Source organism: Pteropus alecto, unplaced genomic scaffold, assembly GCF_000325575.1.
Source record: "Pteropus alecto unplaced genomic scaffold, ASM32557v1 scaffold226, whole genome shotgun sequence".
NCBI lineage: Eukaryota > Metazoa > Chordata > Mammalia > Chiroptera > Pteropodidae > Pteropus > Pteropus alecto.
This window is the reverse complement of record NW_006440132.1, coordinates 872115-889458: the sequence shown is the minus strand read 5'-3', so window position 1 is coordinate 889458 and position 17344 is coordinate 872115. Positions and strand designations below refer to the sequence as shown.

At 41.7% G+C, this 17344-nt stretch overlaps 2 protein-coding genes across 2 annotated transcripts in view; one reads left to right on the top strand and one right to left on the bottom strand.

The window, feature by feature from the left end:
- GSN (gelsolin) overlaps positions 1-800 on the top strand; it is a 26464-nt gene extending 25664 nt beyond the window's left edge. Inside the window, exon 18 of the mRNA XM_015593323.1 lies at positions 788-800. Coding sequence (XP_015448809.1) covers positions 788-800 — 13 coding nt within the window. The remainder of the gene's footprint in view (positions 1-787) is intronic.
- Positions 801-4736: 3936 nt separating this feature from the next.
- Positions 4737-17344, bottom strand: part of STOM (stomatin) — a 28443-nt gene continuing 15835 nt past the window's right edge. Inside the window, exons 4-7 of the mRNA XM_006917066.3 lie at positions 16764-16846; positions 13346-13549; positions 12241-12375; positions 4737-6809 (exon numbers count right to left, since the gene is read on the bottom strand). Coding sequence (XP_006917128.1) covers positions 6615-6809; positions 12241-12375; positions 13346-13549; positions 16764-16846 — 617 coding nt within the window. The 3' untranslated portion in view covers positions 4737-6614. The remainder of the gene's footprint in view (positions 6810-12240; positions 12376-13345; positions 13550-16763; positions 16847-17344) is intronic.

Below are 17344 nucleotides of genomic sequence, written 5' to 3'. Positions count from 1 at the left end.
AAGAGCGGGCCCTACCCCTCTCACTGGTCAGTGCCTTCTAGAACTGTCCATCCCTCAAAGAGACCTTATCACAGGGCCACTCAGAGGTGTGAGTGTGTGTTTTTTTATAGTAGCCAAAACAGCCCTGCGGCAATGCAGGGTCTTATCAAAATCTGTGCTTTTGGAAATGAAATTCAATAAAAGCTTTTTGAAGTGTTTAACCTGCCGTGGCTCTGTATGTCCCATCCTGGTGATTCTTCTGAGACCACCCAGGGAGGGGCTTCGCATGTGATTGAACCACGGAGGAGATTCTTTCCTGTGTTAATCCTGGGCCTTCGAGAAGCAGGTGCCAAGATGAGATGAAAGGCACGTAGATTACACTAGGGGAACTGCCCGTGGGAAAGGAAATTGGGAGCAAACCGGGGGAGGCTGGGGACCCATCACACCGAGATGCAAGTCTGATCCCAAGTGAAGGTTCGGCGAAGCTTCTGGGCAGTCCTTGAGCCGAAGTAAAAAAAAAAAAAAGGTTTTTAATGGTATATGATCCCATTTTTTTTTTTATCGTAGTAAACTATATGTAACATAATACTAGTCATTTTGATCACTTTTAAGTGTACAATTTAGTAGCATTAAATTTATTTACAATGTTGTATAGCCGTCCTTACTATCTATACCCAAACCTTTTTCATAATCCCCGATATAAATGCTGTGCTCATTAAACAATAATTCCTAATTCCCCCTGCCCCGTTCCCCCAGCCCCAGGCAACCTTTATCCTATTTTCCGTCTCTATGAATTCACCTGTTCTAGGTGGCTCGTATAAGTGAAGTCATACAGTATTTGTCCTCTGTGTCTGGCTTATTTCACTTGGCATAATGTCTTTAAGATTCGTCATGTTATAGCATATATAAAAATTTTGCTCCTTTTTGTGGCTGAGTAACATTCCACTGAATGTATACGAGTATCTCCTGCTTTCTAAAAGCAGGCGTTAGGCCACTTTGCTTTTACGAAAGACCTGCATTAGTACAGTAACAGTTTTACGTAAAAGCGGAAATACTCTTCGGATTTCCTTTGGTCAGCAAAAACTCACTGCCGTAAAAGCGAGTGGCCTAAAGCAAACTTTTGGAAAGCAGAGGACACTCTGCTTTATGCCGTTTCCACTTAGGAAAGTTTTCGCAGGCACCTCTGTTTTTGGATAGCAGGGGAAACCTGTATTCCAACTTTCCTTTTTCCACCGATCCATCAGTGGACAGTTGGGTCCTTTCTGCCTTGTGAATAATGCCACTGTGAACAGTTGTGCACAGATACCTCTGTTCGATTCAAAGTTGTTGTTAAGCCAAAGTCAAATCAGTCAGCAAAGGAGTTGCATGTCCCCCAGGAGCCAGTGTGGTGTCTCCTGTCCCCACTACAGTCATCAGGAGGTGTGACCTTGGATGGGGATGGAATTCAAAGCCAGCAGCTGGGGCCCTTAGTCACTTACATTCCTCGGGGTAGAAAGTCAGCGGTGTGCGTTCTCATGGCCGCCACACCCTGTGAGATCTGCCTAGAACTTCCTCACTTCCTAGCCTCCCAGGAGTCCTTCTGCTGCCCCAGGGTTGTTTGGAGAAATCTCCACTGCTGCAGCTACCTTCACGGAGGTGGCCCTGGATGCTCCCAAAGGTGCAGCCTTTGTGGTATGGGAGAAGGACTTGCTCTGGGCCCCACTTGGTCCCCTGGGCCCTGACTCTCTGCTCATGCTCAGATTGTCACGAAGTCCCTCTTAGTCCCATGAACTTGCACCTCTGCACCTTTTCCCCATGGGGGTTCCAAACCCGTCCAAGGAATTGCTGGGGGGCAGACCCCATTCTCTCACCTCTATCCTTCCAGTCTTTTCTCACCATGCTTTTACCCCTTTCGTTCCATGCCACCTCCCTGTCCCCATCCCCACCCAAGTTATGAAGTGGCAGAAACCAGTGTGAGGGGAGGGTGTGTGTGTGTGTGTATTTACATCTCGTTTTCAAAGCTGGCTGATCATCAGAATTGCCCAGGGAGCTTTTTAAATGCCTCGATTCCCCAGGGGCTCTACCTCTAGAGATCTGATTCACGGCAGAAGTGACGATGGTAGTGGAGAAGGAATTTTCCAGGTGAAACATGGAAAGTCATCTCAGGCAGCACATGTAGCAAATACAAAAACAGGGAGCTATGAAGGAAAATGTCATACTCAGAGACAGACAACAGCCCGGTGTGGCTGGAGCCGCAGGTGAGGAGTGCTCGGCCTTGAAGATGAGAGTTCACGAAGGGCCTTGAATGCCATGCTAAGGGGTTTGGACTTGATCTTGTAACCCCTGCCGGCCTGCCTGCCTAGCCCATCCCTACAGGGTTGCTTCCACAGTCAAAGCGATCAATTTGACAAGTGCAAAGTTCTGGAACTGAAGCAGCATTGACCACCTGGAGCTGCCAGGGCCTTCACTGGAGGCAGGTGGTTGCCAGTCTAGACAAAGCCAGCTCACATCCCAGAAACCTTCAGGAGGTCAAATTGTAAGTGCACCTGCCCGTGCATTCTCTTTTTCCGTTTATTGGCGTTCAAGGAGGTTTATTGGCTATTTTTGCTTTATTGCTACCTGAGCCTCGAAGAAAGCTCTGTAATGCTCCAAGATAGGAAGTTGCCAGAGGTACCGAGTTGCCTGGATTTCATATTTTTCTCTCAAAGGCAAAATAATGAATCAGGAACAATATCCTTTCAACTACATATTTTCTCTTCCTAACGATTTTTGAGAGACCTTGGATTTCATCATATACAACGGAGAAGTCATTGTGAAATGCCATGACAGGTGCCAAAGGCGTCTCTTGAAAAGAGTTTGGCCTGCGCTTGGATCCTGTGTCCTGTCTTGGGCACATATTTATCGTGTACTTTGTGCCAGGTAGTGTGCAAGGCACTAGATATAGAACAGAAAAATTTCTAGGAGCCTCAATTTTCCCACCTGCAAAATGATAATATTATGTTAAAATAGTACCTAACTGGAGGCGGTATAATAATAGTGGTTAAAAGCTGGGCTTTGGGGTCAGACCTGGATTCAAATTCTCGCTCCACCACTTTTCAGCAGTGTAGTCTTACTTAATTCTTGGTAGCTTCCTTAGTTGTAAAATGGGAATAAGAACAGTGCCTATACGCGAAGAATTTCGATGACAATTAAGGGAGATCATGCTTAGTACATGCTTGGCCCATAGTAAGAGCTCAAAAATGGTAAAAAAAAAAAAAAAAAAAACAAAAAAACCTCTCTTTTTTGTAAAACTAAAGAGTCTAGCCCATAGCAGGACCTAGTATATATCCATGGAGGTAAAGACCCACTGAACTGTAGATCACGTAGGATATTTTTGGCTATAAACAACGGAAAACCAGCTCAAACCAAATTAAACCATAAGCATATAAGCGTGCTCTCATATATGATAGCGCCAGGATTACGGGGCCGTCGTGGTTGACTAAACCCAATGAGTCTGAGTTTCGTGTAGATTCTCTTGGCTCTGCCAGTCCTGTATTTGGTAGCAGAATATCTATAGGCTTTCTGGCTCTCACACCCATGCATGGCAATGCTCAAAGGAAGAGAGAAAGGATTGTTTCTAGAAGTTTTCCCAGAAAAGAGAGGAGGAACTACACTTAAGAATGTATCCTGATAAAAGACACTTTAAATCTTTTTACTGGTGTAGAGTTTCCTTTGAAAAAAAAAGTGCAGATGGTTTACTGCTAGAAAGAAGTTTGAAAACCACCGGTTCATTATTTACTAGCTGAGTGACCTTGGGAAGGCCTGGTGCTGTGAAGATCACAGAGATCATTTAAAGGGCCACGTAAGCTGAAAGACCACAGAACCCAGGTTTCCTCCTATTCGGGCGGTGTGCCTGAACATGTTGTGGTTACAAAGACTCAATCTACTTCCCTCACTTGGACTGAACTTTGGCCTAGATCTGATGGCCTAAAATTAAAGTTCAAGTTTAAAGGCCTGCTTGGGTATGAATGCAAAGTTTCACTAATCAGATGAACTTTGACAGTCTGGAAAGTTGTGATCTACATCTGAAATGACTGCTGCTGGTCATGTGTATTTGGGGCCGGTGGGGGCAGGCAATGTCCCACGCAGGTCTATTTAGACACCTTGAGTCTTTGGTATTAGATAGATCCGCGTTTGATCCCAGCTCTGCTCCTTACCAACCACACCATTTTGAGTAAGTTTTAACCTTTGAGCCTTAGTATCCTCATCTATAAAATGGGGACAATAAAGTATCTTCATTAAGCTGTTTTGAGGATAAAATTATGTAATATATGTACAAGTATTTCAGCACAGAGCGGGGATCTGGTGCTCCACAAATGGTAGCCATTAATTCAAGACAGTTCTTCAAAGGTTGAATGTTGCGGGTAACACCCACTGATTATATGTTATTTATTTCTCTTTTTAAGTAGAGGGTATGCCTGTGTGATTAGTTGGGTGACAGCAAGAAGTGAGTTTCTGTCCTGTTTGGATTAAGGTAAAGGGAAATGAAACCAGCCAAGGACTCAGGAGGGGCATGGATCTCAAAGTCCCCAGGGAAAATGTGAGCAGGTACACCAGAGGGAGCCTTGGCACGAGACAGCAGATGGACTACTGCAGCCTCTCTGCCTCTGGCCCATGAAGAGCACACAATGAAGACAAGGCAGCCAGCCCATAACCGGAGGATCTAATTGTGCCGCTTCTGAAAAACGAAAACCACATATACAAAAATGCAGGAAGAAACAGGCTTTCACTCAAGGAAAGTTAGTAAAAGTGCACTCTTTATCATGTACATCATTGGAGAGGGAGGCCACTTGGAAGAAACCCCTGCACCCACACTCTCATCCTAGAGCTTCTCAGCTCCCTCTCTCCCTCCCTGGCGATTTGATTCCAGACCATGGGGCTATGAATCCAAGTGGCAGAAAAGCAGAGACCATTTGGTATCTGGAGACAGAGAAATGCAAGGCACAGAAAGCATTGTTATTCTCCTAAGTCTAGAAGAGATTTTCAGCCAGGATATGTGGTTGTTTCCTGGTCCTCGGTGGTCAAGACTGAGCCACCTCACAAAAGAGATAAAATCATTATTTTTAAATTCAGAATATAAATGCAACTTGAGTCCAAGTCAGAATGCTCCATACTCATCTAATAAACTCAGCCAGGAACCAAGACACATGGTGGTTCAAGGTTTTCTAAAACAAGCTTAGAAATGGAGTAAAGGAGAGGGGACACTTGTAGGTGGGGATTAACAGGGATCCGGCCAAGGACAGATAGGAAGGTTGGCTCTGGGTAAGGAAGCAGCTATTCTTCGACTTCGCTAAGTGAACTCAGAGCCTCAAAGAGGAAGCAATTCAAATGTCATGAGCCAGCTTGCCAGACCAATAAGAATGATGCAAGGCATTCGTGAAACGGAAGGTGCTTCCTAATATTACAGATTAAGCAACTATGGTTCAGGGGGGCCGACTACTTGCTCTTTCAGCATCAATATATGTGGTAGACAAAGGATGACTAGGCAAATAAAAAATATCTCCATCTATGTAGATATCCTAGGTTTAATGGCATCCGCCCAAGCTCATTGGATATTATATGCCCAATATATTGTGAATTCTTTATACTGCTTAATAAATGGGGTCAGTAACTGAGATATTTCACAGTGTTCAGTAGTTAATAGCACACAGACAGTAAAATATAATGGTTTTCTGAAGATAGTCTTAAAAAATATTAGTCCTTGTGTTTTTCAAATGGGTATACAAACAAATGTTTCCAAAACTCAGAGAAAATTTTATTTAAAAAAATCAAAACTAGAACCTGATATATAAAAATAAGCAAAAATGAGAAAAAAGCACTTTTATGACAGGTAATTAGTTTGAAAGACTGACCACAGAAGAATCATTTACTCATAAAGAGGCTCAAAGAAGTTAAAAAACAACCCACCCACATGATTTTATATGGACCTTATGAAAGTCCTTATAAGGGATTTAAAAGTCTTTCAAAGGTTAAGGTAATCATTTTGATTGAAGTTGACTACTTCCTCCAGTGCTGAAAGGTTCTAGCAAGAAAATGCCTCGTCTCAAGTGAGGATTATTTTGAAATATGGTTTAGATTTAGAAAGTAAACGGACGTTAGGAAATTTTCCTTAAGTAAGATCCCCGGAAGTAAGGCACATATGGCCCAGGGAAGCTGGTGGTAGCCTAAGGTCCCTGTTTTCTGTAAAGCATTTGTTCAGCCGGGGTGTCAGGTGGTGGTGGTTAGAGTCTATTTTTTTTTGCCTTTGGCCTGGCTCCTGACGGAAGGGTGAGAATGACTCAAGGAAAGTCAAAAAAAAAAAAAAAAAAAGGATTTAACTAACCTATTGCATAATGATCTAAAAAATACAAACTTTGAAATATTTAAAGAGTAAGAGATTATCTTATATAAATCTGTCACACACACACACACACAATATTTACAAGCTAAGAATCTTCATCTGTTGCTAGGATCACTATAGAGTCTAAAAGAACATCACACTCAACATACGGAAAAGGAAAGGGAGGGAGAATAGTCAAGGTTCCCATCCTACTCTTTCCTTATGGATTAAAGGCTGATTTGGTCCCCCATTTCATCCTTGGAAGGGAAGAGCTCATCTCTGTGTTGGCCTAGATGCCTCACTGTTTTGCCCCCACAATGCCTTGCAACATATCTATGGGCAGAGGGAAGATAATCGTTGAGTTTTTCTCAGCAGCAATGGTGGTCAGTGTCTGAAGGTACCGGAGCTGAAGGGCCGCAGGAGATTCAGTGATGACCATGGAGGCTTCTTTCAGAGCCCTGGATGCATTCATTTCTCCCTCAGCTGCAATGACCTGTGGAACAGTAGGAGGAGAGATCAAACTGGAGAAAATGCCAGGAGGCAAGCAGCAATCTTCACGCTGGTGTATGGGTGCCTCGGGTGGTACACAAAACTTTCAGGGACTATGCCAGAATAGTTTTAAAAATATCATTTTCTAGATACTCAGTTTCCCTGCTCTTTTTCCATATAACTGAGTCTAGGTCTGAGGTCTTTTACTATTGCCTTTCTCTCATTTTCCAGGGCACTAAACAAAAGGACAATTCAAAATACTGTGTAAGGGGCTGAGAAAGTGAATGACTGGATACAAATCCTTTTGCTAGTCTGATAGATGTGCAATTCCTTGATTTCAAAGAGAAAAATGAGGACCTTGTCGAACTAAAAGCTGATAGATCATTAAAAATATTTTTTGATGAAAGATCACTTTATGATTTTTTTAGCACATAAATTCAGAGGCAGTGCTAAGAATTGCATGACATTAAACAAAACTTCCATTTCTATCTATTTATTTATTTATTTAAACAAGGTTCCTTAGATCTTATATCTATAAAAATGAAAAATAATAGAACTGATGCTGAATCTTGTCTCATTCTAGCAATAACAGCCATCTGCAAATATATGAATTTCTCATTCATCTCATTAAGAGAAGCATTTCTAGTAAAAACATGATTTAGGAGAAATTCTGAAACATTTAGAGCCTTGTTTTTTTTAATCAGGAGAAATTTAAAAAATAATTTTAACTTATATACTAAATGTATTGCAGTAAAGTAATAAAATAATTCATGACAAAATATATCGGGGAAAGAATCTGTGGTGGAGGTAGAGGGAAATATAAGTTCAAGGAGAAAAAGGAACCATGAAAAATTTCTCACTGTTAAAAGAGAGCTTATTCACATATTTTTAAATAGATGATGAAATATCGTTATTTAAATTTCACTGGATACATTTAAAAGAATGATGTGAACAGTTTTATTTTAAAATGTCAACATTTAAAATATGCCAGGAATTATATACTTGGCAGGAATATAAATTCAAAATGAAAAATTTTATATTCTATTTAAAATGTATGATGAGATACAATTTTTCTAAATTCTTTTAGAGTTACATGGGCAAAAAAGTTTGGAATCATTGGAGTTCGGGGGGAGAACAGGGACTTTGGAGTTAAAACTCACATCCCAGACCTACTCCTTACTAGCTGAATGTCCTCATAAAGGTTATTTAACATCTGAGCCTCGGTTTGTTATTCTTCCTCACCTTATAGGCCCACCATGAGGAAGACAGAGAAGGCATATTGAGTGTTGATATATAAACAGTCTGTTATATAGGAATGGCAAATAACAAGTCAAGACCTGATTTTTGGATCTACCAATGCCTTAATTCATAAAAGATTCAGAAGCCAAATCAAAGCAGTTACTTTAAATTCATAATCTTAGGAGAAGAGGTGTAAAGATACCATAATCATCAAGATTAAAAGTGCAGTTCCACTAGGTTGTTCTCACGTGGACCTCAAAATATTAATGGTTTATAATGTTCTTGTGAATATCAGAATTGGAAGCCATGGTCTTATGACCAATAAAATTTCATTCACTCATCCAGTAAACTTCGGGGTCTTTCCAGGTGTCAAGCCCCTGTGTAGGAGCTAGGGATAGAGTGTGAACCTCCTCGCCTCCTTCAGCTCTTGGTCAAATAGGGGAGACAGACATGGAAATAGGTCACTTCACCTCAGTGAGACAAATAGTGACAGAGAGCTGGTGTTGGGGATGGAGGAGGAAATGGATTGGGGAGCTATTCAGGAGGAGATTCAACAATCCGGAGGCTGACTGGGTATGGGGAGGAAGTGGAGACAGAGGCCGGGTCCCACCTAGGCTTCAAAGTTTTGGTTGCCTGGGTAGTGACATTAGGTGAGGTACAGGATACAGGATGTGGTACCTACTGAGAGGAAGGACCCAGTTAAGAAGATAAAAAACCTAATTTATCAAGGCAAACCGTTATGTCCTAAGTCTGTGAAAAGGGGCAAGTGCCAGATACTCTCAGAGAATCATGTAACTGTTCTCCAAGGCAAGTGCAGCACAGAATGCACAAATAAACCCCTGCCACAAGGACAGCAGACTCCGATTTCTTTTCCTTGTCATTTCAGATGTCCAATTAGGCAATTTTTTTTTTTTTTTTTTTTGGTCTGGACATGGACTAACTGCAAAGATACCTCATCTCTCACTATCAATCAATATACAATCTCTCGGCTGGGAAGCCAGATGCACTGGGCTGGGCACACAAGTTGTTAATAGAAAAGCTGCTCTGAGCGGGCTGCCAAAAATGTGAACATATACCACTGGCTTTGCCTAAATATAGGCCAAGTGTGCGCTGTGGACTGGATCTTAGAAAGCAAAGCAAGACACTAGTGGGTATGTGGGGCTTTTGCCAAATGTGCAGTAATCTCATGTCAGTCAACACTTTATATTTACGAACCATCACTTTAAAATCTGGCATTTTCAGGTGTGTGAGACTGAGACTATTGTCTCCTCCTGCAGCCCAAGTGCGCTGGTCTGGGAGAAAGGCAGAGAAAGGTGATCTGTATTTCTGCACTCCACCCTCTCAATTAATAAATGACCAGGCCCAGAAACAGGAGCTAGAAAGTACATGTCAGGCATCTTTCTGAGAGTTACGTAAAAGGAAATAGGGAGAATGCAGGCACAAAAGATACTACCTTTCCAGTCATTAAGAAGTGGTTTATAAACTTTAAAAGTGACTCAGCTAACATTATGCAAAACCGGTGGGAGAATCTGTCCTCTTTTCATTGGCTTTTTTCATAAATTATGTTTGTGAGCACTTGTATGTTCATTCACTTTGTTGTATAGTATTTCTTCATGGGAATAAACCATACTTAATTTATCCATTCAACTAGCAATATACATTGAGTAATTACAGAGTGCTGCTGTGAATATTCTAGTACCTGCCTTTTGGTGAATGAATGAGTGCACTTCTGTCAGGTACATACTGCCAGACAGTTTTACGAAGTGGTTGTACCAATTTATACTCTTACCAACAAAATATGAGTTCCAGTTCCTCCCTCATCCACACTTTTATCTTTTTTCTTTCTTTCTTTTTTTTTGTTTGTTTGTTTTTAAGCCATTCTGATGGATGTCTAATGTGGTATCTGCTTGTGATTTGAATTTCCATTTTCCTGATGGCTAATTAATTTGAGAAATTTTCTCTGAAGTGTCCTAATCTATAGGTTCTTCTATTCTTTTCCTTTACAACTTATTTGTTGAAGAAACTGCGACCCTCTATTTTCCATGAGAACTTCAATACATAGTTTTGAATATATAGCTTTCTGGTTGTTGCAGGGTTACTGTATTTTACAGAAGGGCTGGGCTCACTGTGATGCTATGTATTAACTCTAACCCTAAGACAGACAATCACTGCCCAGGTCCGCGAGGTGGCTTCCAGACCAGCCTTGCAGCCCCATCCAAGTGGGAGCACAGTAATTCAGAATTTTAACCAGCCTCTTTTACCTCTTCTTATTGTTATAAAGGGGTAGGATTCTTAACTGGTGAGAACACTTGTAGAAGAGGCTCAGTCCATCCTGAAAAGCCCAGAGGAGGCAGCAAGGAGCAGAGGGGAATTCTAATATCCATCGCCACTAAAAGACAGAGTGACCTTCAGGCAATCACTTAACTTTTCTGGGCTTCAACTTTTTCATCTGAATAGTAGGATGGAAGATAACTTTTATTTTTAGAGCCAATTCCAAGCAGTTGCAGGTTGTTCCCTAGAGTGCAACAGAAAGTCAAGTCTATACCGAGTGGAAAACAGGTCTGTGCTTAATTACTGGCATGGGCATAGAAGGGTAGGGTGGCAGCATCTGGGCCAGGTATTCATCACCTTTTGTAATCTCTAAGGACACTTTGTTCTCTGATAGTCTATGTAGTCAATGTATGATAAATTCTACTGTTCAATATAATTTGGAAATGGGGCTTTTGGTTAATGACATATTCTAGGTAAAAGCACCTCTTGATTTTCAAAATAATTAGGTTATAGTAGGCCTATTTACTACTGTCATAAATACAATCTTGCCTTCTAAATGGGATAATTTTGAGAAAAAGCACTTGAGGGTTCTGCCGTGTCACCACGTTAACACAAGCATCAATAATCACATTCAAAAAACCTAAAAATGCTGGTTAGTAGAAAATTCTGGATGTATTGTGTCAAATGAGCTACTGTTCTATTTGGTACTTGCTACGAAATTATAGCGAACTATTTGTGGCTTAAAGGGCATTCTGAGAGAAGGGCAGAGTTCTGTGGTTAGCCAATTATCACTAGATATTGACATTTTTCTAACAACAGCAAATTGGTTTGCTCTTTGTGTCTTGGGAGATCTGTCAAGTCCACGGCAACCACCCCCTCCATGAAAACTGCCCCTGTTCCTCCACCCACTCACAGGCAAGGGGCTGTGGGACCTTATTAGCATCTGACTTTATCCTTTGACCAAAGTTGGACCAAAGAAGATCTTTCCACTGAATTTGGAATCAGGGCTGGTCCGTCTCCTTTAATGTTCAATTTGAGTCGGACTTTCTCCCCCTCAAGCCATCTGCCGTGAGACGTGGCCCCGGAAGTGAAATGGCTCCTGCCCTACACATTTGATTCCTTTCCGGCCCCTGGCTCCAATTCTGAAGAGGCTGGACTGTACTTCCTCTCCTTGGGTTTGGCGAGATATCCCTGGGTCTTCATAGATTATCATCTCATTAGATCTTCTTTTCTAGGTTAAGTTAATGAATATTTCCTCAGCACATAGGTGCAGGGGTCTGGCACCTATGCAGGTTTAAGACACAGGCAGGGATGATGATGACAGGAAAGAAGGGGAGAAAAAAAGCAGGCACCAAAGAAAGAGAAGTGAAAAAAGGAAAGAAAGGAAAAAGAAACAGTAAGAAGAAAGAAGATCCTAAGAAAAGAGAATGAGAGAGAAGACAAAAGAAAGGAATGAATGGTAAGAAAACTCACAAGGTTGGCCATCTGCTCTGAAATCACAACTGTTAATTTGTCCCTTATAGGGGGTTGGGAGAAAAAAAAGAAGTGGCATGCAATTAATTAAAAAAAACCCCCAAACCGAAATAACTCTGTATGTACTAATGAGCAGAACAACGTGCATGCTGTACCCTAAAAGAAACAAGCCAGTAGTCTCATTAAGCCTAGTCAAACGAAACCTAAATAAATCTCAAATGATAATCTGGAAATATATACACTAAACTGTGAAGAGTGGTGGACTTTGGCGGGGTACGATTTGAAGGGACGGGGATGGCTTTCATCTTTAATAAATAGTTCAGGGTTATTTCTAATTTTTATATGTTTTACTTTTTCTAATTGAAAAGAAAACTCAGTAGGAAAAATAAACCACACACACACACAAGCACGCATGCACGCGCACACACACACACACACACACACGAGATGACCTTGGCTCGGGCCTCCCGGGATGCCTCTGCTTCAGCAGCCATTGCCCTCTGGAGCTGTACGGGGAGTTTCACGTCCTTAATCTCCACGCGCTCCACTTTGATTCCCCAGGCATCAGTGGCATCATCCAGGGTAGTCTGATAAAGAGAGAGTAGGTGAGCTGAAATGGTCAGCCCCAGCCCAGAGGCCGAAGGTCACTGTACATACTGGGCCTTGGGGTGGATAAGGTGCTGGTGGAGAGCTAGTAAGAGGATGAGGCATCCTCCTCAGGAAGGAATGCTGAGGTAGGCGCTGGCTCACTGGGGAGCTGACCCCGATTCTGTTACTGATAAGCTAATGTGGACAAACTTTTTCTAAAAAGGCCAGATAAATTATTGTTTACTTTCAGTTTGTCGCAACTATTTAACCCTGCCATTGTAGGTCAGAAGCAGCCATGGATGACTTGTAAACCAATGGGTGTGGCTTTATTCCGATAAAACTCTACTTATTAAAACAGATGTCCAGCCAACTCCCAAGCTCACATGACTCCGTGTAAGCCACATATCTTTTGTGCTTCAACTTCCTCTCTTTACAATGGTAAGAATGAAATCATACTATTTCCTGTGGTTATTGAGGGTATCAAATAAGATCACAGATTTTAAATACGATGAAGTCTATACAAATACCACTGAGTTCAGGTTTATAGTACTTTATCCTTTTTGAACAGGTTAGGTTTAATTCATTATCCGTTACTCGAGCAACACTGAAAAGCTTGAGTTGCAAGGGAAGTCACGGGACTCGCACAGAGAATACAGGTTTAAGAATATCTACACAATCTTGCGGAACAGCCTCTGAACTATCATGCTAAAGAAAAAAAGTTAATACTAATTCCGGAAAAAAAAATATACATTGGAGGGAGTAAAAAAAATAATGCATGCATCTGAGTGTTATTACTCATGGGCTATTTGTGTGAAAAACATCCCCTTCCATCAAGTTTAGGAAAACTTTTCCACAAAGGAAAAAAAGTATGACTTGCAACTTGAATTGATGAAAAGTTCTCAAATAATCACTGAGCCTTTGCTTCAGTTTTCATCTTGTAGTGAGTGACAGCACCGGCCCACTCCTCACCTGCATGTTGTGTGCAATTTCTTCTCTGTCGGAGAGGATCTGAGAAAGGTTCTTGGTGCCCAGGACGTTCCTCAGAGTAGTTTGGGCCAAAAGCCGGGTTGCTGAATCAGCGTTGGTGATATTCGCCACAGCCAAGGTTGCATTCTGAACGCGGTAATAGACCACGCCATCCACGCTAACTGTCACTGAATCCTTAGTGAGGATCTACAATGTAAAGGAAGCAATTTTACATCTGTCAACCATCTCTTTCTTTAATATAACTGTAAGAAATGTTATTCTATGCAACGTCTTAAAACGCTAGCTGATTTTCTTTAGTAAGTGTTATTGACTAACTGTATTCCCCCAACATTCATTCATATGTTGAAAGCTAATCCCCGATGTGTTGGTATTTGGATGTGGGGGTGACTAGGTCATGAGCATAGAACCTTTATGAATGCGATTAGTACCCCTTATAATAGAGACCCCGGAGAGCTCCCTCATCCCTTCTGCCATGTGAGGACAGTGAAAAGACGATCATCTACAAAGGAAGCAGGCCCTATCAGACACTGAATATGCTGGTGCCTTGAATTTGGACTTCCCAGCCTCCAGAACCATGAGAAATAAATTTTCATTGTTTACAAGCCACCTAATCTATGGTATCTTGTTATAGCAGATCAGATGGACTAAGACAGTAAAGCATCAGAAACTTAACTGTCTTTAAAGCTTTAATAAAATATGTTCATTTATTCATTAATTCTATTACTTCATTCAATCATTCGACAAATAATGAGACACCACTCAGTAGCAGGCACTGTACTAGGTACCAGGGATAAGGGTATAAAAAAAACTTGATTCCTACTTTCAAAGAGGCTGGGGAACCAAGGGAGCCTTTAAGGAACAAAGGATGGGCAGTTGTAGGTGGCAGGGGTGATACTTGAACCAAGTCTTGAAGGAAGGGATAAAAATTTTCAGAGGGTAAAGAGAAAGAGTATTCAAGGCAGAAGAAATATGTGTGAAAAGGCGCAAAGATATGGGAGAGCCTAGATTTATATTTATTACTGGAACTATAGGTAGCACAGTATTACACTGACAAAAAGTAAATACGGAATGTTTTTATAGGGTGAGGTCAGGGTAAAAATATATCTACAGCATGCTACATATAAATACTTCCTAGGACATAATGTGTCAATGTTTCCTACCACCTTTGAGGCAAAGTCCTTAGTTTGGTATACTTTGATAAACCACAGTATACCCTCCCTCCTTCCCACATCATATTGGACGAGGTGTACATCCCTGCGGCACCACGTTGCATGTCCCCTGGCCTTTATGCAGGTGTCCCCTCTGCTTGGATGTCCTGTCTCCTCTCTCTCCTTTATAACATCAGACTGATACATTCTTACTCATCACAAGACACAGCCCAAGTGTCCTTTTCTCTGTGAAAGGTCCCTGAGTGTACTTGGCAGAGTGTGCTCTTCCCTTCACACCTCACTGCAGTGACATTATTTATGTCATTACTTTTCTATTAGGTATGAATTTCTTAAGGGCAAGTGGTCCCTGAATCTCCAGCACCAGCAGAGTGCTTGATACATAGCAGGTTGTCAATAAACGAGAGATGGATTGAATTGAAACATGGTCCTAGGAATACAGTGATTGGTGAAAAGCACGGGAGTGAGTTAGGAGACCTGAACTGTAGTTCCAACTCTGCCCGTACCTCCCTCGGTGACTTCTAGCTTTTAAACTGTTTGACCTAGAAATTCCTCATTTGTGACATGGGCTAATATTACTGCCTAATTCTACACAAATTTCTTCGAAGATCAAATAAGATGTTTGTAAATGAAGCTCTTTTGTAAGTATAAAGAGCTTTGAAAATGGAAAATAATAACAGTAGTGATATTATATAGCTTGTTTGGTCCTGTCAGGCATCAAAGCAGTAATCCTTTTTTTAGGAATCTAAATATACTTCTAACTTGGAAGAGAAGTAGAAGATTTGTAAGTAAATGTTTAGTATATTACCATCTTCTGTGAAAATTATTTCCCACGATGTGATGGGAAAATATGTATCATTTCTAAGCAAATTCTTGCCACTGTGACTCTGCCACAGCCAGAGCTTTCTAAGGCTGCAGCCTCTCTGCCTAATGTTTGTCGTAGGCAGGGTGTTTATCCCCCACTCACAGTAAATTCACAGGGGATCGTAAGAAAGACTGCCTGCCAAGATCCAATCCGCTCTGCATTCAGCAGCTTGCAGGAGAGGAGAGAGCAGCTGGAAGGCAGCCGCTTCCAGCAACCCTGCCAGATGCCTGCGATGTTTATGGAGGAAAATACCAGATTTCTCAGCTACCCTGAAAGGGGCTCCTTCTGAGAATCAATCTTGCCTGAGAGATGGGAAAACATGCGGAAAACACAGTGATGCTCTCAGTCTTCTTGTGGGTAAAAATGATTTCTAGTGTCACTGTATATGTTTGGATTATAAAGTCTGACCTCACCAACTACCTGGATCCGTATCAGCAAGGAGCTTCTGAGACTAGTTTCTGGACTTTGTGATAAGAAAAGACAATATGGCCAAGGTCCACTACCCTGCTGGATACCTGGCTTTTGGCCAGGAAATACTGACAGTATTCTCCTGTCCCTCCCTTCACTGTGTTTTTAAGTTTTCTGTCTGCAACAGTTACTATGCCTCCTTAGATGTGAGTACCAGGGCAGCCATCATTCTTCAGGGGCCACGAGGGACCTAATGTAGAACACATTCAGTATGGAGTTACAGAAAAAGCACTGGACAGTGACTGTGAGGAGCTGGATTTTCACCCTCGCTCTGCCACTGTTGTGTGGGGGGGTGAGGATTCCTCTGTCTCATGGCAGCTGTGTACTTTCTAGGGATTCTGCTGTGAGTTTCAATTGTGAAAATATTTTGAAGTAGTTTGAAAAAGCATGAAATAATTACTAATTTAAAACATTATATGCTTTATCTAAAATGCCGAATGAGCAGTGCTAATTCTTTGGATTCTAATCAATTTATCTAGAACAAAATCAAGAACTTTAGGAAGAAGAAAATCACACTCAATAGGATTTTCTGTCAGAAAACCCAGAAAATAAATGTGGTAGTAAAAACGACAATGATAATGCTAACATTATACTTACATTAACATTATGCTACAATAAGCATTTATACAGGACTTAACTATCAGCCGCTGCTCTAAGCACTTTATATATATAATGACTCATTAGTCCTCATAATAACCCTATAAAGTAGGTCCTACTATTATAATCTCTATTATAAAGATGAGGAAACTGAGGCACCGAGAAGTTGAAAAACTTGCTCAGGGTGACACAGTTAGAAAATGGCTCTACACCTATGCTCTAACCACTACTCTGTGCTGCCTCTCAGGGTCGAGCACTTTCCCACGTGGTGTCTCAAGTTATTCATAGCTAAAGGCCGCCTTACCTCCTGTGGAGGAATATCAAATGAAACAGTTCTCATGTCCACTTTGATGAAGCTGTCAGTGCACGGCAGAACAAAAAACAAACCTGCAACAAAGACCCGTAGAAAATTACAGAGATACCAGCACCTAATCGGTTTACTTCACCATTCAATTCTAACGGCATCAACCAAATCAACTGCAAGTCACCGGTTCAGCTCAGTGAATGAGCCAGAAGCCAGGAATGTTTTCCTTGACTCCTCTTGCTGACTTCCCAACTCTAACCGTCCCCAGCAAGGCCTGTGGGCTTCACTTCCTTCTCCACTGTGTCGGTCAGTCTTTTGTTTTCACTTAAACCAATGCATCTTTCTATTTCTTCCAGTTTCTCTCCTCTTATTCATTTCCTAAGCTGCAAGCAGAGCAGTGTTTCCTGAAATACAAACTCCTGAAGAAGCCAAACAAAGTTCTCCATGACCTGCTGCAGCTCACCGCTTTCTCTCCCCTCCCCTCGTGGCGGCACTCCGGCTAGGCTGAGCTGACTCCAGTTCCTTGAGCTTGAAGCATTCTTCTCTACGCTGCTTTGTACTTGTTGCTATTTCTGGCAGGA